General features: G+C 43.0%; 1 protein-coding gene across 2 annotated transcripts in view; it reads right to left on the reverse strand.

Moving 5' to 3' along the window:
- MTF2 (metal response element binding transcription factor 2) overlaps positions 1–27,211 on the reverse strand; it is a 471,832-nt gene that overhangs the window by 324,876 nt on the left and 119,745 nt on the right. The window contains exons 5-7 of one of the 2 annotated variants that reach the window (XM_086953924.1): positions 24,306–24,387; positions 23,935–24,085; positions 21,698–21,793 (exon numbers count right to left, since the gene is read on the reverse strand). In XM_086953924.1, the coding sequence (XP_086810050.1) occupies positions 21,698–21,773 (76 nt within the window). In that variant the 5' untranslated portion in view covers positions 21,774–21,793; positions 23,935–24,085; positions 24,306–24,387. The remainder of the gene's footprint in view (positions 1–21,697; positions 21,794–23,934; positions 24,086–24,305; positions 24,388–27,211) is intronic. The other variant, XM_086953923.1, reaches the window with a different exon arrangement.

Consider the following 27,211-nt stretch of genomic DNA (forward strand, 5'->3'; position numbering starts at 1 on the left):
TTAGCATTACGCGTATTCGTCTGTAGCATACAGGTCCACCTGTGGCGGTTACAATATTTAGAAGAATTTCTGCACCACTTACTAACCTAGTTCCCACTGGTGTGATATAAATTCCTGTATGCTATGATTTTCTATCCAGGCAGTTGTATTGCTATCAGTGCAATCCCTCTTTAGGTTGCCAATCTCCAGGAGTCCTGTGCTAGTTTGGACAGCACATACTACTTTGTTACCCCTTGTTTCTTCAATTAGTATATTGTCCGTTCGGGTATGTACTACTGTATATCGGATATGCTGTAGACGTTTTTCAGGGCCAAGAAGATGGTTTTGAGCACTAAAACTTGGCCCCGATCTATGGATTACGATGTTCTGTAGGCCATTACTGTATCTCCTTTTGCCCTGACGACGACTAGATCCTCCTAGCTCTCTGTGGGTGGTTACTATTGGCTCTGCTGCCATTCTTGGATGGGTATCATATGGAGTCTGGCAGATGGTATTCGAAGGATGCATTAAGCCATCATACCCAGCAATTCAGAGACTTCATCTCAAAAAGTGAAACTCTGAATTGGTAATGGAAGTCGATTACCACAAAACAGAGGTTTTTTGTGTTGTTCACTGGGATGTGGAAATAGAGGTCCTTGTGGTCTATGGTCGCTATACAATCCCCTTATTTTATGGTTAACTTTGTTTTATTGACTTTGAATCATATGACAAAATACATTGCATACATCAGGCAGTCCCATTTCCCGTTGTCAAAAAGGCCCCCCTCCCTCCAGGCTGGCCCTGTGAACTGAAGCAAGTAAAAGCTCTGAAATGTTCAGGTGGTGTGATCGGGGGGACAGTCGCTGGTATGGCAAGAAATGGGGCAAGTCCCTTCTGGCGGTACAAAAAGTCTATTTACCCCTGAACTGCCCCCCCCCCTTAATCCCCTTATTTTAGCAACAGGATGACTTCCCGCAGTGCAGTCATTTTGAATATTTGTGTATTGATGAATTTATTCAGGAATCTCAAGTCTGTGAGGTGTCTTCTAGTCAAATTCTGTTTGGAGATTAGGAGTTGAGAGGACGCTCTAAGTTTTGTCACCCTTTCTGTAGTTCCTCTACCATTTCCTTCTGTAGAAGGCCATGTATTTCCTGTTTTAACTCGCTCAGTTCCTCTCCTTTGCAAGCACCTCTTTAGCTTAACATTTGGTAGTATCTTTTCTAGCTCTATGTACTCACTGTTATTTTATGATGTTCAGCAGATACTTGTAACTTTCTAGTCTGTCACCAAGAGATGTTTGATTAGAGACTTCCTCTTTGTGAGTCACTTGCTGGCTGACCTTCTCTGGTCTGTCCCTATCCCTTGGCGGTGCTTTGAAAGAAATGCCTCTGCTGCCTCCAGTACAGACTTGGTGTGCTTGGTCCCTGCGCTCTCACCCCGGTGTGCTCTTTTTTTGTTGTAGAATGGAACAGATATCCACTCTTTCCATTGCTCTCGAGGTAGGAGGAGCAGTGCCCCTCTTAAAACACCTCATGAATTGTAGGGCTGCCCACTGCCTTTGCCATATCATTGTTTTTCTTGTTCTGTTGAGGAGTCGCCCATTGCTGCTGCGAACAGGCTTTCCCAGTGAAAGGTCTATTTCAAATACAGGCTGGGATTTATTTGAAGACTGATACCCATAGCCAGGCATTATGTCTTATTGTAGTGCCCGTGCACATCTGTCTGTCCACTGTGCCAGTAGCATTTATGACAGATTTGAGGGAGTTATTCGAGTTGGTCTTTCACTTTTGTATCATTGTCTATGCTTTTTTTGTATTGTTCTGGAATATGTTGCATCAGTTCTTGAGTCTCCTCCCATTTTACGTGACCGAATCTGTTCAGGAGTGAACTCAAAGTAGCAATGAGTCATTCTGTAGCTGCTGATCTCCACGTCTTTCTTCCTACCATCTCAATTACCTTACACTTATTATCTGGGGGTGGTGCTGTAAGCGCTGAAGAACTGGCCCTTTTTCAAAGGAGAGACTATAATGGAGTCTGCAGATTCATTGTTCCCGCCTTAGGCTGTTCCTCTTCGAGTTTTACTCTGAACGCTGATGCTGCGTTCTTGATGACTTCATTGTAAAGTCCAATGTCGTCAGGCAGAGAGGGCCTCGCCGGATATGTGTCCACTCCTCTTCTGGACTCTCGGCATCGAGGTCCTGCCACTCTAGGTCCTGTGTGTTAGAGTATGTCAAGCCCTAGAAGGTCCTCTGGTCGTCATCTTCCTCCTCCTTTTCGTAGTAGGGAGTGTCATCTTCCCGATATTCCAGATCTTCCTGGCTTTCCAGCGGTGCCTCGACCTCTAACTCATCTTCTTCCTTGACGAACTCTACCACCGGTGGCTTAGGCTTCGACGGAATTGTATACTCTTTCATTCTTTCGTCGAAATCTTTCTTTCGCTGCAAGATGTTCTCCATCTCTGCCTCGAGTCTTCTATTCTTTCTTTTCTTTCTTTCCATCTCGGCCGCCTGTTCGGCGCCGATTGTTTGTGCCGGTCTCTTTGTCTGGCTTGAGGACGTAGAGACTGGTCTTGCGTCCTTCGTCGACGTCGACGTCGAAGAGGACTTTGGCGTTGAGCGTTCCTTTTCGTGGACGTTTTTTGAAGACCTTGGCTGGTCGACGCCCTTTGCTGCCTGGGAGTCCTTCTGTGAGAATCCGCTGGCCCTGGGTGTTGCCGCGGATGCAGGAGTTTTGGGTGTCGAAGCTTTCGGTGTCTTGCCCTCGTTTTTTCGAGAGTCTTGGGCAGACTGTCGAGAGCCTTTCGGGGCTTTTTGGGGCATCGAGTCTCCTACCTTTTCTGGAGTCTTCGTATTATCGGTCTCTACGACCGTGTAGCCGGCTTCTTCTACGGCGACGTAATCCTCCTCGTCGGTCAAGAGTCCCAGGTCTCGAAGGGACGGTGGCTGGCCCTTACCCTGCATGGCGAAGTTAGCTCTCCTTTGCCTCTCTCTCACACGAAGGGTCTTCGGCGTAAAGGCGGAGCAGGCGTTGCAGTCGCTGCTTTCGTGGTCGACCGGCAGGCAGAGGTTGCAGGCTGGATGTTAGTCTTTCTGCGCGTACTTGTGGTGGCAGTTCTTGCAGAATTTGAATGGTGTGTTGTCCATCTCTTGCGTTCAGGGGGCCCCCTGATTGCGCATTCTCTTCTGGACGTCCAAGATCCTCTTCCTTAGTCTTCCCCTTCGCTGATGTAGTCTCAGCTAGTCTTCTCTTCTCTTTTCTTTCCAAAACTTTGCTTTTGGCTTCTCTTTTCTCCAAATCTCTGGAGCCCTCTCGGGAACAATCCAGACCCAACGGCGGAAAAGGAATCTGGAGATGGCGCCCAAGGGTGGGAGCTTCCGCAGGAAGCTTGCCGACGTCACAGGAAGGACACCAAAAGGTTGGACGTAGACGCCCACCTGGGCTAGAAAAAAGAAAAAAAAAAAAAAAAAAGACTACGATTCCAGACCCAACCACCAGACCGCGGAATAATGCACAGCATAGTGAATCCAGAAAGATTCACGCTGCAAAATGGTGTTTTCTTCTGTGATGAAGTATTCCCAGGAAGAAACATACATCCAACTTTAATTCTTCTAGCTATACTCCATAAGTGTCTGCTGCCCTTTTAATGACAGCTTTGTACAAAAAGTAGTCGCCTGAAGGCACTGGCCTAGAAGGCCAGAAGTCACGACCCTCAACAGGAGTCGGTGTCCAAGTTCTGCCATACATACTCATACCCTTGTGATGTATCTAAGATGGGTAGATAATATTGTTCAGCCTAATTATAAAATGAATCCTTCTCTTCCTCCTAAGGTTCTGGAATTGCTGGGATTTCTAGATCGATTTAGCTCCCTTCCATCCTAATCTCTACTGCTTTTATAGGGATTCTTAAAGGCTTAAGAGATTTGTCAAGCTGCTTTTTCTTTTGCAGTAATGCCACCATTTCGGCTTTCTGGTTTTACTTTTTGCCTTTTAACATCAATCACCTGCTCCATGTCAAGGTAGCCTTTCTCTTTGGAGTATGGAAAGAGCTGAGGCTGAAATACATTTTATAACCATTCTCCTTTCAGAGTGGAGCTAGAGTCTCAAGGTTTGTTACCTTTTGGGTCTTTTGGATTCGACCTAACCTTTACTTTCCCTTCAAATAATGTGTGTTTTTGATTCAAGGGTTATTTCAGGACCTACAAGCCCAACACCTTCAGCTCAGGCCCAATGCAACTATGTGTCACTGAGAATGCTTTTTCGGCATTTGCTCCATAAACTTTAGTGTTTTTCTAAACAACTCTTGCCTGTCCTAGTTTGTTTATGCAGTTTCTTCAACGTTCAACTATTCTCCCTAGGTCTCTTCGGTTTCTTTGAGGATCTACTCTTCACTTTTAAGTCCCAGATCCTAATGGAAGCTTTCTTTGGCTGCATCATAGCATAGAGTTCCCACCTCTGTTCCTCTCCAACTTTAAGAGTTTTAAGGAGAATGCTTCACACGCTCTACACACCTCTGACTTATGGTCTTTAGGCAGGCACGAACTCCAAATTTTGTCTATGACTTTGGGAAACAGGTGGTGTTTACATTGCCAGAACATAAAGAATAAGTTACTTACCTTCTGTATCGCCTTATCCGGTAGAGACAGGATCTGGCTTCACGTTTTTTACCTTTGAATTATCCCCAGGCTCCAGACTGAATCCTGGAACTTTTCTACAGCAGTACCTCTGCACGTCGGGTCGGTAGATGTTGTCTAGCGACTCAGTGAATACGTTGTCCACTGGATGAGACTTAGCCAGAGTTCATATAAAGGCCCCCTCCCACCAAATGCCAATTTCTACCACGACTACTTCCTAACCATCAAACAGCATGTCCACCAAGGTGTATTCAACAGCCTCTGAAAAATCTAAGGTGCCTAGTCAGGCATGCCAGCGTAGAGCTATCGAAAAAGCCATGGCTCGCCCAATAGAATCGGTGGTATCCATGCCACAGCGAATCAGCTATTTAGCGGCCTGACAGCCATCCTGGAGTGGCGGTGTAAGAGTGTCCCGGGTGTCACCAGAGACAGAAGGAAGAAAGCACAAGGGCAAATCCCACAACACGTGAGAACAAGCATTTACAATGCAACGGTCTCGCCTTTGCAAAAGTTAGAGCTATTGGCATTGTAAATGACAAACTTTATTTTAGGTGTTGTTTTTGAAAACAGATAAATAAATGGCATGGTCATTTACAATATAATAGCTTAATCTCCCGCAAATGCGATGCTTATTGTTTTTTGTGTGGTCTTTAGTAAAGTTTAAGGAAATCTGTTTGTAATTAGGACAGCCCCTTAGAAGTGGATGGAGGTGAGCCTTGTTTACAAGAGTGATGTGTGCAGCGAGGACAGGCACATAGAAGGGGTTGGAGGTGAGCCATGTTTACAAGAGTGATGTGTGCAGCGAGGACAAGCACATAGAAGGGGATGAAGGTGAGCAATGTTTTAAGGGTGATGTGTGCAGCGAGGCCAGGCACATAGAAGGGGATAGAGATGAGCCATGTTTTAAGGGTGATGTCTGCAGCGAGGACAGGCCCATACAAGTGGAAGGAGGTGAGCCATGTTTACAAGAGTGATATGTGCAGCGAGGACAGGCCCATAGAAGGGGATGGAGGTGAGCCATGTTTTATGGGTGATGTCTGCAGCGAGGACAGGACCATAGAAGTGGATAGAGGTGAGCCAGAGTGACGTGTGCAGCGAGGACAACCCTATAGATGTCAATGGAGGCGAGGCATGTCCACAAGGGTGATGTCGCCAGGGACAAAAGACCCATAGAAGTCGATGGGTGTGAGCCATGTTTATAAGTGTGACCTCTGCAGAGAGGACACCCCTATAGATGTCAATAGAGGTGAGGCAGGTCCATAAGGGTGACTTCTGCAGCGAAGAAAACCCCATAGAAGTCTACGGAGGTGAACCACGTTCATAAGGGCAATGCCTGCAACGAGGGCAGGGCACCCCAGTAGAAGTCAATGAAGTGAGACAACTCTGTACATGTCTGTACTGTGTGCGACAAGGCCAACCTACAGGAGTAGAGGAGGTGAGCCATGACTTTAAGGGAGACAGTACCGGGGGTACCCCCAAAGAAGTGAAACGAGCGAGCCTTGTCTATAAGTATGCCACAAAGACAACCTTGTGTCGGTCAATGGAGGTTAGCCATGTTTGAAGAGGTGATGTCTGCTTGAGCAAGGACGATCCTATTGAAGTGTATGGAGGTATATTGCTCTTGGGAAAGATGTCGGTTTCTATGTGGGTCACCAAGATGGGCGTGTCGCCAACCCGCAACAATGATCACTGACTCAGGCCAGGCAGGCGTGTGTACCCAAAAAGCCCGTACACTTAGGTAATAAAACGTAGCAGGAGAGTACAACGAAGAGCCCAGGGTCGGTGTGCAATCCCCACGAAGCTTCAAAGAGACATGACTCGAACATGCTAGCCATGCAGGCGGACACTAAACACGAAAACTATTGTGTCAAACATCAAAGCCTTGCAGTGAGTGTCTGGGAACAACAAAAGGACAGCTAGTGTAACGAAAACAAGTAGGTGTGATTTGTGATGGGATTTTAAATCCCCCAATTTCGCAAGAAGAAAAGTAAAAGGGTTCAAATGCTGCCTGGAAAACATTGGATGTTGAAATTGTGGAGAGCGAGGTAAGTGTATTTAGAAGTCGACCCACCAAAAAAACCACAGAAGAGCAGTAAAATGTGCACCCCTCGACTCCAACTTCACACTGTTTTTACAATTGGTGCTTGTGCTGTGACTTCATCAAATAATGACTCCCAACAAGAAGATGCTGGTACGACTACGGCACTCCTTTCATCCACCCGGGAAGGGAGACAGCATGGGGGCACAGGACAGGCCGTGGCTCTGAATACAAAGCAGCTGAGGGATAGCCCAGTGGGTGCAGTTCCTGCTGAAAAGTTTTGCTGTGTGATGCGCAGATATTGGGTTCGAACAGCTGACTCTGGTGACAACTGAAGTACCGGTGACCACAACAATGACGCTGTAAAGATAGCCCACTTCAACAGGTGATGCAAGCTATGCAACTGCCTTCTATCATTTTTACAGCAGACGTGGTCTTTTTATGTATGCTTTTATTGCATTTATTTTCTATAGTCCTCACAGGCTTCAGAGCCTCTAGCTCTTAGGGTAATGGCTGCTGGTATTATAAAATACTGGTCTGTTCCATGGGGTGCAGGCGATGTAATTCGCAGTGTCACACTTGATCTAATCCCACAAAATAATAAAACAAGCTACCTAAAAATAAAAATCTGCCTTTGGCATTTAGTGGTGCCCCACAAGGTCCTCAGGACTGAAAGGCAATTCTGCCTTTCACAGGTTTTTTGTTGCACATTTTGAGTGTCACCTATCTCTAGAGTCCCCAGAGCCCCTACTCCTCCACAAAACGTTAATAATAAAAGTACAGCCATCTGAGAGCTGTGTCTCCCTTTCAAAGCGAGGCCTGCACAGGCTATTACCCTCAATTACCAGTTGCTGTCCACTCTTCCTAGCTGCGGGGTTAAACTCTGAGCACTTTCCTTTGAAGTTGTGATCCTTTTATCTGTGGCCGGACTGAGGAATTTAAGGAGAACTGCCATAAACGGGGCAGACGCCGAATAAAAGGTGTGATCCCTTTAAAAGGGTCCCTCGGCTGTCACAGCGTTTCCAAAAAGCCGCCTGCCATTTTCAAATAATCACAAAAAAATAAAGCAAATGTGATAGTTTAGGGAAGAAAGGAGAGGGTGGGAGCGCAGCATCAAAGCCGCGGGGTTAAGGGGGGGGCATAATGAAGCAAAAAAGATACAAGTAGATTGTGCTCTATAATCACTCCTTTATTGTCCGACATAGTATGTAACACTGTTAAGGGGTTTTGAGTTTTCATTCACTTCAATAGATGAGAAATGGCTGGTTAAGGGAAGGCCCGCCCCTCATAGGCTGCTTCGCGGAAGGGAAAGTTTAATTTCGCTTTCCTCCTATAACTGAAGGTAAATTGGCCCTCCTGTGTTTTTTTTTTTTTTCCCGCTGCTTTTGAAGCCTGGGATTTTTGGCAGAGCGAATTTCGTGGCTCTGCCCTGGAAATCTATGAGAAGTATTGCAGGCTGAAGGGAGACTGCTGGGTGAACTCAAAGTGCCTTTTTGCTAAACTTTTTTTATCCAATTTTTAACGCCTGTCCGAGAAGGAGATTAAAATGACGGGAGGGTGTTTGGTCACAACAAAGGAGCCTCCAAAAATGGCCCATAGAAGCGAGTGAGGAGATAGAGCGGTTGCCTAAGCCCCGTCCTTTTCAGACTGGGGGGGCGTGTTCTTGACTGTTTACAGCCTAGAAAGAAAGTAAAAAAAACAACCCCCATTCTGAAAAGGACAGGGCTTAGATCTAAAGAAGAACGTCACTAGGACCTCTTCTCCAAAGGCTGCCCACCATTTAGGAGGCCAGTCAATGGAGAAGAGGGGCAGGGCTTAACCTCACTAGTGATGTTCACTCTACCCCATTAAGTCTCGCCAGCGAGACTGCGCATGTGCACAGTCTTTCGCAGGCGGAGACCTAAAAACGGCCTAGAACACAGGTGGTATTCAGGAACCGCAAAGCGGAACTGGTGGCAGAAAAGATACATCAACAAAGAGCATCTAGACTTTTAGACTCCCTGGCTGGAGGGACGTCAGGCAGGGCGCCGATGTCAGGGGAGGCTGTAGTAGTCTGAACCACAAAGCTGCACAAAGTAGGATGTCGGAAGAGGCAGAGCGGGTCTCCAGGGGCAGTATGGTGTCTATGAGCTACAGACGGTTCGCTGAAGCCCTTGAAATGGGTTTAGCCAAAAAGCTGAACGGAATATCAAAGAGGGCTGAAGGGGAGTGCAGGCTCAGCCCCCATCTGGCCCGGATGAAGCATCCCAGTTAGGGGATCAATGGCAACCTCTACAGAAGGAAGCTGCAGCTCCAGAACCACAGCAACTCTACACAAAGCTCAACAAAAGCAGAGCTGGCCTCAGTACGAAGGCTAGGAGAAGAAAGCAAACACGAGGATGGTCGACGCCACTTGCGTCACCAAGGTCAGACACCCAATGAAACTCGGGAGGAGGCTAAATAGTGGCACTCGTGTCAAGACATCACCAAAATACTAGTTTCCCGACGGAAAAATAGCGAGGGGCATAAGACTAGAATGCGCTAAGTCATGACAGGGATTCTTTGGATACCAGACAGCAAGGGAGAATCTGAAAACCACATATTGTCTGGCCATTAAATATCTTCAGAGTTACAGGGATAGCACTGGGAACTGAAAGAGGTGATGTATGCCAATTAAGGTAATTCTGTTGCGTCTGTCTGCAGTAAGATTTATTTATTTATTTTATGAAACTCATAGAGCGCACAAATGCCCAAGGGCGTCTCGGCGCTAGTAACAGTAAACTAGGACTCTAGAAGGCGAACAGCGGAGGAATTATTGGTTAAATAACCATGTTTTGATTTTTCTGCGAAAAATCATCAAAGATTGTGAGGATCGCACATCCAAGTCCAATGAGTTCCATCATTTTGTGGTGGATACTAAGAAACGTCTGTCACCCCAAGAATCCGTTCTGGTTCTAGGAACGGACATCAAAAAGGCATTTGCAGACCGTAATGGTCGATTAGGGACATGAAATGATAGGGCGTTTAACAGAAAGCGAGGTCCTTGATTGCGAGTTGCTTAATAAGCAATGCACAAGGCCTTGAATTTTATTCTGTTTTTCACAGTGAGCCAGTGAAAGCTTTTTATTACATGAGCAATAGGCATGAACTTGGGAGTGGCTGAGAGCATTCTAGTGGCTGCATTCTGCACCGATTGCAACTTAAGAATCACTTTCTGTTGGGTGTTCATAAACAGCCCGTTGCAATAGTCTAAGGAGGACATTACAAAGGCAGTGATCAATGTTCTGCCTGAACAGGGAGGTAGGTAAGGTAGAATCTTTTTGATGATTTTAATTTTATAAAAGGAGGCAGATGCAATGGTGTTTGCATGAGCAGCAAACGTGAGCTTGTCGTCCAGAATAACTCCAAGATTTTTCACCTTGGCGACTGGAATAGGATAAGAACTTAAGTCAGCAGGCCACCAGGAGCTGGACCAGATGGGACAGAGCTTGCCAAAAACCATAACCTTAGTTTTTTCGGAATTAAGCTTAAGGCAGTTCTCTGTCATCCATTTGCTGATGGCGAGCATACCTTGTTGAAAATTGGCTGCCACTCTCTCTCCGTTGTTTTTTTATCGCTAGCCTCAATTGAGTGTCGTCAGCATAGGATGTTAGGCTCATCCCATGTAGCTTGATGATTCTTGCTAAGTCCATTACATAGATGTTGAAAAGCAATGGACTCAGGGATGAGCCTTGCGGGACGCCACATGTAAGGTCATCTGAGCAGAATGGTATTTGCCCAACATGACCATCTGGGAGCGTTCGGAGAGAAAGGAGTGTAGCAGATCTCCCGCTCTATCCTGAATGCCCATGGAATTGACACGGTCGATCAAGATGTTATGATCGACCGTGTCAAAGGCCGCCGACAGGTCCAACAAAATGAGGACAGCTGACCCACCCTGGTCCAGAATACTTCTTATTTCGTCTGTGGCCTTAATCAGAGCTGTTTCTGTACTATGCCCTTGGCGAAAGCCAAATTGGGTGTCGTCCAGTAAAGAATGGTGTTCAATATACTGGGAAATGTGTGTATTCATCAATTTTTCGACCACCTTGGCTGCAAAGGGAAGACTTGCAATAGGTCTATAATTGTTAACATCCTCCGGATCTAAATGAGATTTCTTTAGGAGGGGTTTTAATAATGTGTTTTTCCATATGGCAGGGTAGATACCAGTAAGGAACATAGAATTAAATAGTTCCGTAAGAGAAGCAGCTACAATGTTTGCCACAAGGAGGAGATTTGCAGGTGGGCATGGGTCCTTAACTGAGCCAGACTTGACTAAGGCCATGATATCCTTAACCTGGGACATTTCGACCTCTTGAAAGGTCTTAAATGTAGGCTTGAAGTCGTTGGTAGGAGGGACCGCAAGACCTTTATTGATATGCACTGAGAAGTTAGTGTATATGTCATTAACTTTCCCATAAAAATGATCAGCTAGATGATTACAGAGTTGTTGTGTGGAGAAGTGTGGCTCAATGGTTAGAGTGGCAGACCTTGATGCAGAGCTCTGGCCCGGGACCAGGGTTCGATTCCCACCTCGGCGGGTCTCGGGCTCAAAAATTCCTCGGACCTGATATTCTCGCCTCAGTGCCTATTCCAATCATGGGTCCCACGCTGCAACTCTGGGCAATAGCTTGCTTAATCTCCACAACGGCCCCAACAGCGCTAGGATGCCTGGCTTCACCCTGGGGATGCCCAGGAGTGGACACTTCACAGAGAAAGCCAGGAAGGGTTCCACAGCGGTATGAGTAATAGCGCCACGAAACCGCTTGGTAGCAGTGCGCTCTACAAATACTTTACATTTACATTTGTTGTGTGGGCAGTGGGGTAGTTTGCAAAGGTAGTTTAGACAGTTTATTAACAACTTGAAAAAGTTGCTTATTCGAGTTTTTGACTCGTTCTATTTGAGCAGAGTAATATGTACTCTTTGCTTTGATAATCATTTGTTTATATATCACAAGTTAATTTTTGTATATTGCCTTCATTTTCGGCAAATATGCTTTTCTCCACTGTCTCTCGATTCCTACATGTCTGTCTTTGCTCTCTAAGAAGGTTATTAAACCATGGGGCAGATGGAGTGCTTCGATTTTTTGACAGTGATTTAATAGGGACTGACTCATTGATAGCATTGGTTAACCAGTGCGTATATGCTTCTGCAGCTAAGTTAGGATCATCTAGCCTATCATATTTTGATGCGATTAAAAGATCGGTAAAGTGTTGGTTGTCAATGTCTTTCCATGATTTGAACATGGTGTTAATATGTGTCACCCTTTGAACCGAAGGAGGACTGTCTATAGGGATGTCAAAAAAAAAAAAATTCGCATTATGGTCTGACCAGGCCAGAGGCAATACATTTTTGATTTTAACATTTCCAACATTCGTGAACAGTCCATCCAACGTGTGAGCTGCATCGTGGGTGCTTTCAAGAACCCGTTGTGTAAGACCCAAGGATTGTAGGTCTGAGAGAAGAGTGGTTGTATCTCTATCAGACAGATCCTCTAGCGGAAAATTGAAATCACCCAATATAGTAGAGGTATTATCTGTCGCTAGTGATTCCATTATGTCGGTGATGAAGGCTAGAAAAGAAGCTTTACTGCGCGGTGGCCGATATAACAAGATACCTTTAAAACGCTGTGATGGTCCCAATACAATTGAAAAGAGCATGGCCTCACAGGTTGAGGTAGGGACTTGATTTATGGTGGTTACCAGGTTTTGGCGGTATATAATGGCTATAGCACCACCTATTTTAAGAACCCTATCTTGCCTCAAGATATTATAACCTTCTGGGACTGCTATTATTAAATCTGGATCTGATGAAGGGTTATTCCAGGTCTCGGTTATAAATAGCAGATCTAAGTGCAGCTTGGATGTAAGATTTTTTTTTTATATGTTCTGCCCTGGTGAAAATTCAGTTTCCCTGGTACCAAGACTAGTATCCACTGAAAAGGAACAGTAAGCACAGGTCTTAATACAGGGATCAGGAGCATCATCAAATGAGAATTGTTTACATTGGCAACTAACCTGAGGGCAGAGGGATCGCAGCGTCGCGCTACTATAGTGCAAATTACAGATGGAAACTTTTTGGGCAGGGGGTGAGGCCCTTGGCCCTGTCCTGGCGCGGACGGGCGCAGACGGGCGCGCCTTTGGCGCGCCCCCTGCGCGGACGGGCGGAAGTAGTCATTTATATTAGGAAAAGGTCAGGAGGGGCCAGGCTGCTAGAGCGCAACCGGCGTCCTACACCCAAGATGGCGGCCACAGAAAAATATCGGCCCTAACAGCACATATTCGGCTGTGAGACCTGAAATGCTGGGGTAAGTAGGATTCCAGCAGAGTCCCCTCGGCAATAGCGATTCTGCAATTCCCAAATCTAATTCAGAATAGATATACAACAATATAAATTTGAGCACAAAATTATTAAAATGTTAAAATATCCTTCACGCTTCCCGGCTTCCGCCTCAGGAAGTACCAGCAACTATTACAGATAATCCACTCACTTTGATTCTATCTGCAGCCGTTGGAGAAAGACAAAAAATAAATAAAAAATGCCTGCAGTGACAGAGGGGCCCCACAAACAACCCATCCACCCTAGCCAGGCCTACCATTTAGTGGCCTGTCCTGTACCAAGAGTGAGCGTGGGTGTGATGGGCCAGGCCAGATGGGCAGCTTCAGGTCTTCCACGATTTTCTCAGGTTTCAGCTGCCCACTCCAACCTAGATATGAAAGCACTCTTTCACCATTATGCCCAGCATAATCCCAGCTGCCCATGTTAGAGGAGTGGAAGTAGGCAGCCCATACAGATTTATTATGGGGAGACAAACATCTAATTCAGGATGTAACTTTGGCTGCAGGATAGAAGACACACAACAGGTTGCTCTGACTGCTCAGCCCGAGAACAACAGCTGGAGTTGTGCTAAGTATTGGCAGCAGTAAGGGAGACGAGCGGCTTAATCTAGCTGCCCAAGTCTTTATCCCCAATAAGTTGTAAAGCGGTATGTAAATGTGAGCATCCTACACCCCCTCCTTGGCCACCACATTTAGAAGAGAACACAAGTGATATTAAGGACATTAAAAGGCACCTCCAAGCATAGGGGGCAGACACTAGATCAAGAAAAACGTGAGGCACACAGTAGAGACAAAGATGATACAGAAAACGGGGAAAGACAGAAAAGAGCTTGACAGTAAAAGAAAGTAACAGGACAATCAATAAGCAACAGAACAGGCCGATGACAGATTAATAAAATAATATGTGGGACGGGTAATATTAGAGAGTCTAGAGACTTGGGCAGATGAGTCGGGGAAATTCTCAGATGTTCAATATGGGTTCAGGAGAGGCCTTGGCACTGTTGAACAGTGTCTGAACCTGCACCTGGTCACCGTCAAGTACACCTTAGCCAGGCGAGGAACCCTTTATTTGGGGTTCATGGACCAGACGTCTGCCTTCGAATGTGTGCAGAAGGGGGAGACTCTGGGATAAGATGCTCTATATAGTTCTAGAACCATCGGTTTTCCACTTCTTGGCAGCAATGCACCAGGGTGTAACGGGTAGAGTGCGGTATGGTGTCAATGGCGAGCTCATCGCCCCAATAAAGATGGATCGCGGGGTCCGTCAAGGTTGGTTCCTCGCCCCTTTTTTATTCTGCCTCTACATCAACGACCTGGAAAGTAATTTGGTCAATGGGAATATGGATGTACCCCATATAGGCTGGAGACCCTTTCCAGCACTTCTATATGTCGATGATTGTGTTTTAATGTCCAGAACAGGGGTGAGGCTGCAGAGGCATTTACCTAGTTTTAATGGTTTTATGAGTGATCTTGGACTGAAAACAAATGTTGCAAAATCCCATGTTATGGTGGTGGGCAAACCTCCCATGAACACAAAAACATGTTTTATTAATAATTAAAAATTACTGCGGGTATCCACCTTTTTCTACTTGGGCATTCATTTTTATCAAAAAAATACATAGTCTCACTTAGTGGAGGCAAGAATTGGAGGTTTTAATCGTAACATTGAGGCTATATTTAGGTTCACAAAAAAACTAGGCTCCCGGCCTATAAAAGTGTATGTATGGCGCTGGTATCTGGTGGGTTTTGTAACACTGCTGGTCTACAGAGTCGAAAATATGTTTTTGAAACGGTTGTTAACAGTGCCTAAAAGTACTGCTGTTACTATCGGTCATAATGAATTGGGTGTAACCACACTATCTTTTCGTCTCCAGTTATCACCAATTCTGTTATGGCGTAGTATTCGGGTGAAAGAAGAGACTGGCCTAAATTGTGCTATAATCACTGATTGTTTGAAACTGGACTGTGTCAAGAAAAGAATCAGCACAGAGCACTTTACATTTTATGTTTTTCTGTGGACTCTATACTACTCCTAGAGAGGCTTTTTAAAAACCACTCACTGTTAAGATTTTTAAATATAAGTCAGTCCAGGGCTGCGTTACAATATTTGCTCCTCTTGAAAGATAAATTTATTTGCCTAATGATTTATAAATACATTTCCACAGCGATGCGGCTTTGGAACATGGTGAGTAAATTATTTTATATTGCTTAAAACATTACTTTTACATACATTTGAGTGTTTTAATTGTATGAAATGTTTTTATTATGTAATCTTTTATGGTTGATTTGCAGCCGGATAAAGATGTATTGAGGATGATGAAAAAAAGTGTGAAAAGCAACAGCAGGGCAACATCCAGAAATGTAGACCAGCAGAAAATAGGAGGAAAGACTGGAGGCAGCATGACGACAAAGGACCCCAACTACTAGGACATAAAAGTAGGCTTTTACAGAAGAAGGTCAAAGAGCCAGGTAAGGATGGCAGACGGACATATTCTCAGGCAGGTGCAAGAGGATTACAAACCAGGAAGGACCAGTAGTCTGGACTCACCAGCTTGGTTCAGTGGTTGTCAGCAGCTTGCATCAGGAGGACTCATTGGCATTGCATGGCTTACCAGGGGCTTGCAAGTCAGAGCACACAAAGCCCCTGTCTGCTCCCCCACCCCATTGTCTGGATGGACTACTGCAGGACACATGTTCCTCTACTCTGCCATGGCTTTCACAGACAGTTAATCACCAAGTGCTCATCTTTGATCCTTCCGACCTACTGGTGAACTCTGGATTCAAGGACGTACTTATTGAAGGCTTTTCTTTCATTACAGCCTGTTCCAGCCTTACAAGGTGCTTGATGTTTATTCCAACTCTCAGAGCTCTTTCGCAGAAATCCTAAATGCACAGAGCTTGAATCACTGAGTTTAGCTTTGGTTCATCGTTCCTGAGATGATGTTCCTATTTAAGCAAACTAATCAGATTATGTTTCTACTGTGTGTTATAAACCAACATAAATCAATCAAATGAGGTCACAGCACTATCATTTTAATCATACTTTTTTTGTTTAAGACTAATTTATAAGCAGGAGTTTTACAATACTCTCCAAATTCATTACCTACATGCGAGGGCTTTTCTTAGGGTCCTTAGGCACCAAGTCAGTGGTCTTTAAACATTTTTAGGCCAAGCGGTCCACAACAGCAAACATTTATTAATGGTTTGTGGCCCCTCCTACCACCACCTGAAGAAAATAATTGGAAGCTTATTCTCTGCCTCATTCAGTCAGTCACACCTGCAATATTCCAGATAATATCTGATAAGAGTGTTTAGAAAACTGAAGATCTTAATTACATTATGATGAGCGATGTTATTAGATTTTGGTGGTTAGAGCATCCTGGCCTTCTCAGCAGCATATTTATGGCTGAGGTGGGGTATCAATACATCACTATTTGTAGAGTGCTGCACTGTCACCCTTAAGGGTACCAGGGCGCTGGGGTGCAAGGTCTCAATCAAGAAAACAGGTCTTGAGTGTCTTTCTGAAGTCTGCCAGGGAGGGTGTCTAGGGGGGGGGGGGGGGGGGGGGGGGGGAGGAAGGGTCGATGGGTGGGGGGGGAAGGGGGAAATGGCTGGAAGAGGGCAAGAAACGAGCAGAAAAAGCACAAACTGAGGGCAAGAAGCAAGCAGGAAAACTCACTCCATCCATTCTTCTGCAGCGTACTCTAAATCCATCTGATCTTAAATCAGTGCACGTGTGACTTTTATATAAGCTATTGAGGCTTACCTGCAACTAATTTCCATCTTCTGTCCTGAGAACTAGTGAGGCAGTAAAAGTCAGAAGCAACAGCATTGCCAGGAGACAAAGAGCAGCACCCACGAGGGAAAACACAGCAAGCAGGAAACAAAAGGCAGCAAATGGGAGGCAAAAGGCAAAAGTGGAGAACGGTCACGAACAGCAAAGTAGAGGACATTCTGGAACTTTATGAAGCTAAAATTTGCAGTTACTCTGTCTCCTTCAGTGCTGCTCTCGCTGCAGCCGGGGAAACATCATAGCTAAAGGCACAGGGCCATGATTGGCTGCTCTGTTGGTACCCTCCAATCCGTGAGCTCCATTGGAGTCAAGCAAAAAACGAAAGGGAAACAAAAATACTTTTGAGTGGAGTTGGGAAGTACACAATGGAAAGTACAATATTCGGGTGAATGCATGCCTGCACATCCCCCCCCTCCAACAATAATGCAGTGTCCCCCAGTTTGAAGACCAGTGCACTAAGTGAATGCTGGGCATTTTGATCCTATATAAATATATGTGGTTCCAGTTGAAGGCAGTATCCAAAACGCGTTGACAATCCACGCTCGCACTTATGGTGTACTAAATAAAGCACTTTGGATTTAATTACCTGTGGACTCTCTCTGGTGCTGTGGAAACTCTCGTCGAAAGATGAGGAGTTTGTTGAAGATCGAGATAAAAACCATAGGTTTCAGGCACGTTATAGTTCGAAATTAGCATTTAAAAAACTTCAGAAATTCACTGAAAAAAACCATAGGTTTCAGGGGCGTTCTAGTTAGTTGGGCATTTCACTCGTACAAAACCATAGAAATTCCCCCGTTGTAGTAAGTTCAGCTAACTAACTTGCGCCCCCCCAATGCACTGCTGATGACGTCCCATATTACATCACTCATGACATGGTCAGGGACATCACTGATGACCTCTCAAATGACATCATGTGGGACCCCCTGAGCAGGCCTAGGGGGTCAGGGTGTTTCTACCTTGCCCCCTTTTCTTGTTTTACGCCTTTGTTTCCCTGTTTTCTTGTGCCTCGGTTACCGAGGCACAAGATGGCTGCCAACACTTCCTGTTTCGGAGTGTTGACAGCCAATTAGAATAAAGCTCGTGGTCAGAGGGTCCGCAGATCCTCCGTGCCTCTAAATATCAAAACTTTTTTTTTCAGTAACTACTGAACGGATTTACACCACTTAAGAAAAAGAGTTCTTTCTGAAACAAGGGCTACCTTTTTGCCAAATTTGGTGTAATTCCGTTCAGCAGTTCAAGCTGAAGCAGTGTCTAAAGTTTCCTATGGGAATTAACATGGAAAAAACACGTTTTGGGACCCCATTTTTTTCCTCAGCCCCCGCTTGCCGAATCACCCCGAAGCTTTCTAAGATAGGAGCGGACCATCATTTTTGAAAATTCTGCAAAGATTCGTTAACCGGCACCAAAGTTATTGGGAAAAGAAAAAATGCTTTTTGAATAGAAACAAGGTCCTAACTATAACTACCTACTTGCGACAGATAGATAGATGTTTGTTTGGCGTTTGTACTGGCGTGGTTCCTAAACGCCGGTGGTGCCGGAAAACAAAACGTCCACTACGTTTCTAAATATCCAAAAATGCGATTACTGAGCTTCAGCAGAAATCAGCCGGCACTCCAAGGAGTAAAGTCACTCAGTTTTTTATTTGGTGATGATTACATCGACACGTTTCAACAGCTTCACGCTGCCTTGTTCACGATGTAGGTGATCCATCTGTTTCAGTTAAAATAGGCATTTAGAAAATAGACATGGGCGACAGACTAACCGCAAACAGAGTGAATGCTGTGCAATACATAGCGGCCATCTTAGAACATTCGGTTCAAAGATAATTAACACTTAAAATTGCGACATGTTTCAATATTAAACACTTTTCAGCATTTTGAAGCGCTTATTTGGGAGAAAATGTTTACCAAGATTACAGCAATAGGAAATAATTACCGCAGGAAAACTAATTCCTTGCATATTTCATTATATTTCCTCAGATGCCTGCTTCAGATTTTAAAAGCGTGTTGGAACATTCTTTGTCAAATTTATTTACTCAATGAATCAATTCCGATTAATAAAAGTGCCAGTGTAATATTCACAATTATACATAGTACAAGTGCTTTATTTTCCTTCCTTTCCTCCAAAATACAGTACTAAATATTATAAAGTGCTAATGCTTTCTACACATCTCCTTCCTTATGTTTCTTTTGGCAGGTACAAAACATGCCAGTGGTCCTCACTGTTCTCAATAGTGAAAAAGTGCAAGTGCTTCTTAAGTGCTATTATATCTCAATTGCCTTTTTGTTTTGCTTCAGCAATTCTTGAGTGCAAGTGCTTTTTTCACAGTACTAGATAACAAAAAATATATAATAAGAGGGAGGTGGGGTTACTTTATCATACCTTAATCTCTCTACTAAAAGGGCAAGTACATTACAGTATATTAATCCTGTAAACAAAAACAAAAAAAGAAAGAAACCCAGAATATAATCATATACCTCTCTATAAAACTCCATATTTTTCTCCTTATAGAAAAGTTCTAATAAATATATCTTTGTTAAAATCAAAATGAATATATAAATACCCTGCATTCTTAAAAACCAGCATGCGGAAAAACATGGGGGAACACGTTTCTTCTTCTTATAGTGGATGTATTTCCTCCCTTGTTTTACTAGCTATTTAACATTACTATACTACAAAAAATCTCTTCAAAAAAATGTATTTGCACTTTTACAACGTACTGTTTCATTTGATCAGTTTTAAACTTTCATCATCGCTTTAGGACTTGTCTGTTCCATCCCATGCCCACTTCATATAGCAAAATTTAAAAACAAATGTTTCATTTCTCATGTGCAGCAATTTTCCATTATTTCCAATATCATCTTTTCTTTAATTCAGGCAGGTATACGAATCCTCATCAATGTTCAGTCCATAGGGCTCTTTACTATTAAATTCTAAGATAAAATAAGTTTGGAGTCTCCTAAGTTCTTTTTCCCTGTCACCCCTTTCTTCTTTTTAGAAATTTCTGCTACACAGCTATACTGCAAGCTAGAGGGATTACTCTCAGGATATGTTTCGAAGTGCCTTGCAACTGGGTATGTTCTGTCCTTATTAAAGATCGCTCTATGGTGCTGTAAAATTCTTTGATGTACAGGTAGAGTGGTACTTCCTATATACACCTTCAGACATGGGCATTGTAACAGATACACTACGAGGCTAGATTTACAGGTTAGATAGCCTTTAACCGCAATCGTTTTGTTAAAGAATGTCTTAAAATGCGTGCGGTTCAACCAATGTTGGCACGCCTTACATTTAAAACATTTTTTAAAACCCATCTTTTGTTGGAGCCAAGTAGCAGTTCCTTTCTTCCTTTCCTGATACTCGCTCCTTACCATCAGATCTTTCAATGATTTTGATTTTCTGAACGTTATGTCCGGATGTTTGCTAATTTTTGGGCCCAAAATCGGATCATCCTTTATCAGATGCCAATGTTTATTTAGGATTGATCTGATTTCTTTATGTTCAGTGTTAAAAGTGGTTATACACTTCTGACCATCCCACCCCTTGTTCAATTTCTTCATCAGGGTTTTCGATGGATCAAATAACAATTTTTGTCTCTCTAGAATTCTTGCTTTTTAGCTGCCCCATTAATGACACTAGCTGAATAACCCCGTTGAATGAATCTAGTAGTCATTTCTTGTCTATTTTAGAGTATTAATCCAGACTACTGCACGCCCTTCTAGCCCTATAAAATTTCCCAAAAGGTATACTCCTTATTAATGGTGCGGGGTGAGAGCTATGGGCGTGCAGGATGGTGTTCCCGGCTGTCGGCTTTCTAAAGACAGTGGTCTCCAACTGGTCTTCCTGTGGTGTAACTCTAATGTCCAGGAACTCTATAGATGCTCGACTGGAATGCCCCACAAACTTCAGATTCAGGGTATTCTGGTTCAGGTCATTTATGAACAGTTCTACCTCGTCTTCGTGCCCTGCCACAGCAGGAAGACGTCGTCTATAAACCTGATCCACAGTAGCATATGTTCCGGCCATTGTTCCAGGGAGGGGGAGGGGGCCCGAGCACCTGCTCCTCCCACCAACCAAGATGTAAATTGGCCCATCGCCGTCCCCTGCTCCTGATGGAACAATTCATCACCGAACAAAAATATGTTTTGTTAAACACCATTCCATCAATTCCAAAATCATAGAATTCTGTTTCGCAAATCTTATGGGCCTCCTATTTAGAAAATACTTGGTTGCTTTAAGGCCATCCCTATGTCTTATACTCGTGTATAATGTGGCAAAGTCTAGGGTCACCAATACCATATTATTCTTGTCCCACCGTACATCATATATACACTTTAGGAAATCTGTTGAGTCTTTAATAAACAATGTTAATGTCCGTACAATAGGATTCAGAAAGTAGTCTATATATTTCGAAGCATTCTCAAATAAACTGCCACAAGAGGAAATAATAGGCCTCCCTGATGGATTAGTGGTGCTCTTATGCACCTTTGGGAGCATATAGAATACTGGTAAAACAGGTTTTTCATTTTTAACGAACTTGAACTCATCCCAACTGAGTAGCTCATCCCGTTTCTTTACTCTTTGGAGTGCCGGCTGATTTCTGCTGAAGCGCGGTAATCACATTTTTTGGATATATCATTGTCACCTTATCAAAAAGAGACTTCTTGTGTTAAAATCAGAGTCGGACTTATCAGAGCACAAACAACCTTATACTTTAAAGTTACAGGCGACACTATTTAAATAAACAATTATTTGTTAACATAACAGCTACGTCTACATGGATATTCAACAAGCCTAGTCATTGTGGAAGTCAGTAGAAAAAGAAGAAACAGTGACCAATGCTTTCACACCAAGGAAATAAGAGGGTATGTGATGCACAATGCATACTAAAAAACATACCTTGACCACATTTATCACATATGACCATTTCATTAGGTGCTTCTGAATACTCTTCCTGGCATACTGAGCAGACCATTTCCCCACTCTCAGCGGCCCCTGGGAAACACATATAAATACACATGTAAAGTTACAGGGGGAAAAAAAACAAGCAACCATGTGTACGTTTGTCCTGAGTACCCATCCATAAAACCGTAAAATTCTTATGTCTCTTTATGTAATAAACCCCTCGTACATATGAACCGTTGTAAAGATGAAATACATTAATCTCACTTGAATGGGGACGGTCTTGGAAGACGGGTGATTACTCATTTCTATCATAATCTGTCCCAGGTCATCTAATTACAGACAGATTTTGTTGTTTGGCTTCTTACAAGTATAGTGTTAGACACAAAGCCTTCACAGAGATCACCTGTATTTCACCTAAAAACATCAATAAGCTATTCACATTTGCAGGTTATTGGACACAATATACATAAATCCAGATCAGAAGCATGTGTTAAAATCATTTTCCTACACATATTTTGCAAACATGGGTTTCCGAAAACTTCTTATAATAATCTTTTTCTCCGTAACATCTAATATTTTCATTATATTTTGTAGCACAAAAAAACTACATTGTGCCTAATATTTTTATCCTAATTGGACAATACACTTTCCTAAATTATATTTATTAACCATTAATAAACATTTATAAAATATGAAAAAAATATTCTTAAATTCTGCAATAAAATTGCTTTACAATTTAAAATGAGCATTGAAAAAATCTAAGTAGAAGTAATTCCAGTAGGTCAATAGGTTTGTACCAACTTGCTCAGAAATGTGTATTTGAAAGGCTGTGGTTTGTTTGAAGAGCATGTGCAAAGGGTTTCTCGCCATAGGTGAGGTTAAAGGAGAGAAAAGCTTTAGCATTACTGGCCTCCTTCCCTAATTGACTCGCTTATCGACTATATAAAAGTATGTGAGTCTATCTTTTTGTTTTTTAACTCCAGATTTAATACAAAAGATTAAATTGAATAAAATATTGTTAAGGGGATGTTAAACGTACAAAAAGATGTTTTGGTCAAATTGAAAATGCACAGAAACAAACAGGGTTTTTGTAAAATACGTTTTATGAACAGGTTTTTATGTAAAGCAGTTTAAGAAACAAATGACACATCTCCACACATTGTACTCTCAACTTTAGCAGCTTAAAAACGAATGAGCTCCAACCATTAATTCCACCTCAGTCACACAGTTGTTAAACCACAAATGATCTCTCGAAGATGAAAGTCTTACCTACCATTGTGCAGTAAATACAACCACTATGGTTATGTGCTAAAATCACTTTTCCACTTTAATACATTTTATAAAGTTCATAGAATATTTGTGAATGACAAAAGCAGGCTACAATCGTGCCTCTCACTTAACTCACTTTTAAGTGGTAAAAGATCATTAGTGATATGGTATTAGTTAACTTTTTCACTTTCATATTGTTGGTCAAAAGGTTTTATCAGAGGGGAAACATGAGCTGTAGCAATAAAACAGTCACATTTAAGAAACGGATCATATTCTTTCAAGTAGAGTTCATGTACATCTCGCATCGATGTTGCCTAAACCATATTTCCATTATGAAAAAAAGATTTAAAATGTACCTGAAAAAAAGCAAGATACCTAAAACAAATTCAAAAGTGTCATAAAACCAGTTCAGCACCCATAATGTTGATATAAAAACACCACTAAAAGAGCATTTAAAACCTTGTGTTAAGCCACGGACCAGGTGTAAATAAAGAAATAAAAGCACCATTAAAAGAGAATGTAATCCTTGTGTCAAGACATTTAGGAGGTGTGCAGAAAGATCAGGCAGGCAGCCAGGTGGCATTATTTACAGAGAAATAGTGCAAGGTTTAATGTGTCAAAACCATACAGAAGAGATAAAGCAGACTACGGCTGTTCGTAATACCCAAACTATTGGGCAACATCACGATTAGAATAGCAGCAGTTTGGGGAAGATGATGATAAACAGAAGTAAACGTATGGTGGTGACTAGCCTTTTCACCGAAAGTTTCAGAGGATACGCCCGTGGTTGAAAGTGATCAATCAAATTATGGGACCATGCACTTTTTTCACTGTTAATGTGAAACAAGGTGGCCCAGCCCAAATCCCAGTGAGGTGTCACCCACATTCAGTTTAAGTTCCAACAGACATGAAGGTCGATTGTCTCGGACACTGACTTGGTTGGCTCTGAACTACCATCTCACCTCCCAGAGTAGAGTTGATGCACAATGGCTGGCAGCGTATGAAAACTAACTTCTGTGCAGGACTTCAAGTTCCAGTGTATTTACAGCCGCATTTACCAGGAACACTATGTTGACCCAAAGTGCCTAGAAGCAAATCACTTTGTAGAGTGTGCTATACAAAGATAGAGAAAATAAAAACTGAGCCAGGAAGATAGATGTTAATCATGCCAGACGAGCAAGATACAATAAGCGAAGTATGCAGCACATAACTCACTTAATCACCACATTTTCATAATCATAACAATTCTTAAGACATCCATTATAAAGGAGGATGCAAGCACTGAGTTTTCAACTAACAAACTACAGGCATAGGTAAGTTTCACAATACTTACCAGTTTGTATATCCTTCCAGAGAACCCAGGACTTTGAACTGTCTTCAAATGCGATGAAGCAACTCTGATTAATTGTGTTTATCTGGAACAAAACAGACAAAGCTTTCAGAACAATATTATAAACACTGATATACAAATTTTAGGTTTCTACAAAATGTGGAGTGGGTAAAGCCAATATCTGTAGGGTGCTTAAGAAAAAACATTTGTCAGTCAACCATGTTGGTATATAACCTTCAGATTGTCGCACATTAAAAGCTGTAACATCATACACTTTTTTATATGAATTTGCAATTTGCTTTCACACCATGTCCCGTTAGGAGGCTTGAGTTTGCTAAAAACATCTTTCAGAGCACTGTCGTACAATACCATTATTGTTCAGATACTCTCCATAAAAGGATAGTATCCTAATAGTCATGCACTACTGCAGGGCTGGTGTATTAAATTTGGCAGATTAATCAAGTTGTCAGCCGTGCTATGTCGTACAAGGGTAAGTGTCACCTTGTATCGTTTCGAGACCCCGTATTATGTCTCCCGGAGGGCAACTCACCACGCCACTTCTAATCGTATGTGAGCGAAACCCTCTGAATAAAGAAAACATCTGCTTTTGACCTTCATAATAATATTTATTTAATAAGAGTCTCCCTAAACCTATTTTACATCACACTTACTAACCTACTCACTTCCGTTCACATACCATCACTCACCAAACTGCTTTATCAAAAACAACTTCGCCAAAGAGCCCCTTTGCAGGTGCCTGTCGGGTATTGCAAAGCCGGACCGACGAGGCGCATGCCCAAATGATGAAGCATGACACCTTTCGGGGTGCGTGAGGGCACTTCCTCCAACTGGAGGTTATTCCAGAGACCTGACTACCACTTTTATCCTTAGGAACTGCACACTCATACATTTAACCTATTACTATTAGGGAGTACATGTGCTGGACCTGTCCAAAAAAACTCTAGTTCTAGTGAACGGTAGTTGCCATAATTTGGTGCACTTTTACAAGGTACTTAACGAGGCTCGATTAACCTCAAAAGGACATTCCAATGCTGGTGCTGATTTAGACCGGTAGTTGTTTGATAGTTATTGATTGAAGAAGTTTCAACCAAGTAATAGGAGCTTATAGAAGGTTTACATTTATACCTGAGAAAATGACAGCTAAAAAACCTCTAAGTCCAGAGAAATGTAGGGTGTGTTGGGTGACTAATGGTAGTAGGAACAAAAGTATAGGAACTCGTTTTTACAAATGCTCTTGAAAGCATTTTCTATCACTGGTCCATAGCACAATAAAGGACTACCAACATTTATATGTTCTTTGGCAACATGCAACCAGGTAGTCGGTCTGCAAATCAAGAACCCTTTCCTAAGCAGCTCTTAAAGGCAGATTTGCCATGCTGCTAGAGCCACTTCAGCTCAAGATGGACGTACTTGAGAAAGAAACTTTAGAGCATTCACCTCTTAAAGCTGTAGAGAAAAAGAGAACTCTACAGGGACAAAAACAAACAGCAGACTGAGGCGCCTTATAGAGCAGCTTCTCCATGAGTAGGTTTTGAGGTGCCTTTGAAAGTCAACCACTTAGGCGTCTCATTCAATTGAAGTTCACATGATCATTTCCCACCCCGATCTCTTTAGCAAATACTCGTTGAAATTGTAATGAACTGCGACGCAACCATGAAACTGAAATCCAATCCACCAAGAATGAAAACACATTTTTTATTATTCTATCTATGTGACATGGCTCCTTGCTAATTTTTTGACTTGGTTAGATCAACATGATTAATTACCTAACAAGGAAGATTAGGTGGTAATGCGGAGAATTCTTCAGCAGTAACTTTCTTTATACCTAGTCATCTATTTTAAGTCATGTCATACTTCTTAAAACTCATCCTCTGATAAAAATGTGTTAAAAAAAAACAAACCTCCTCTGATGATGAAGAGCACAGTTATGTACCTTCACAATTATTAATTTGTTTGCATCAGTGTTCCTGGACATCAGCTCAGGAAAAATTATGGTTATTTCTACCTTTACAGTCCATAACATGGGAGAAGTATGTGGAGGAAGGGGCAGGAACTTGAAAAAAAAATGTAAATGGTGTCATGGGGGTGAAGGGGGGTGCTGAGGGAAAGATGAATTTGTGCAAATAATAGAACTGATAATCAGGGCAGAGTCATATTTGTGCAGAACAGAGAGACAGGGAAAAGCACAAAACACGAAATTCTAATACTTAAAGCTTTATATTTTTGTTTTAATTTACAGAAAAAGTGCAGGGGGCAGCAGACATTGATCAGAGTTAGTCCATAAAATTAGCAATAAGAGGACATTCAATTGAGTTGCATGCTTCATCTTCTACATCATAGTATAACGCTATCTATATATAAAGCTGGTCGGTCGACATTTTGTCAACGGTGGTATGTGGAGCTATGTAAATGCCTTACAGAACAAGGGTATAATAACTGGGGGGAAGGTTCATGGAATTATTGGGTACAGATATCAGGTGTGGCGTCTGGGTGTTATGAGTCTCACAAATCGATGCAACCGGGTACTGTTGAGAATGTGGGGATGATTACGATCGGTCTGGCTCCAACGTCTGATCATCCAGTGTGATGTGATGTGATGTGTGGTGCGACTGACCGTCAGCATTATGATTGTGCCGTCGGGGAGGATCCAGTGTGTGCAGTTGTGATTTGAGCTAGCGGTTGTGTGTCTGTTGGTGTGGGCGCGCAGTCGCCCGGATCCTTACTGGGTGATGATTGCTTGTAGCAGTGTAATAATATGGCCCACTCCGTGGAGATGGGGTGCTTACGTATCCCCTTCACCTCCTCCTCACGTAATGCCTCCTCCTCTACAGCAGCCCATTTGTGTAGTGCTCCCACCCATGCCGCGAGCAGGGGAACCTGTGGGGGAT

This window comes from Lissotriton vulgaris, chromosome 1_1 (assembly GCF_964263255.1).
Source record: "Lissotriton vulgaris chromosome 1_1, aLisVul1.2, whole genome shotgun sequence".
In the NCBI taxonomy this organism is placed as follows: domain Eukaryota; kingdom Metazoa; phylum Chordata; class Amphibia; order Caudata; family Salamandridae; genus Lissotriton; species Lissotriton vulgaris.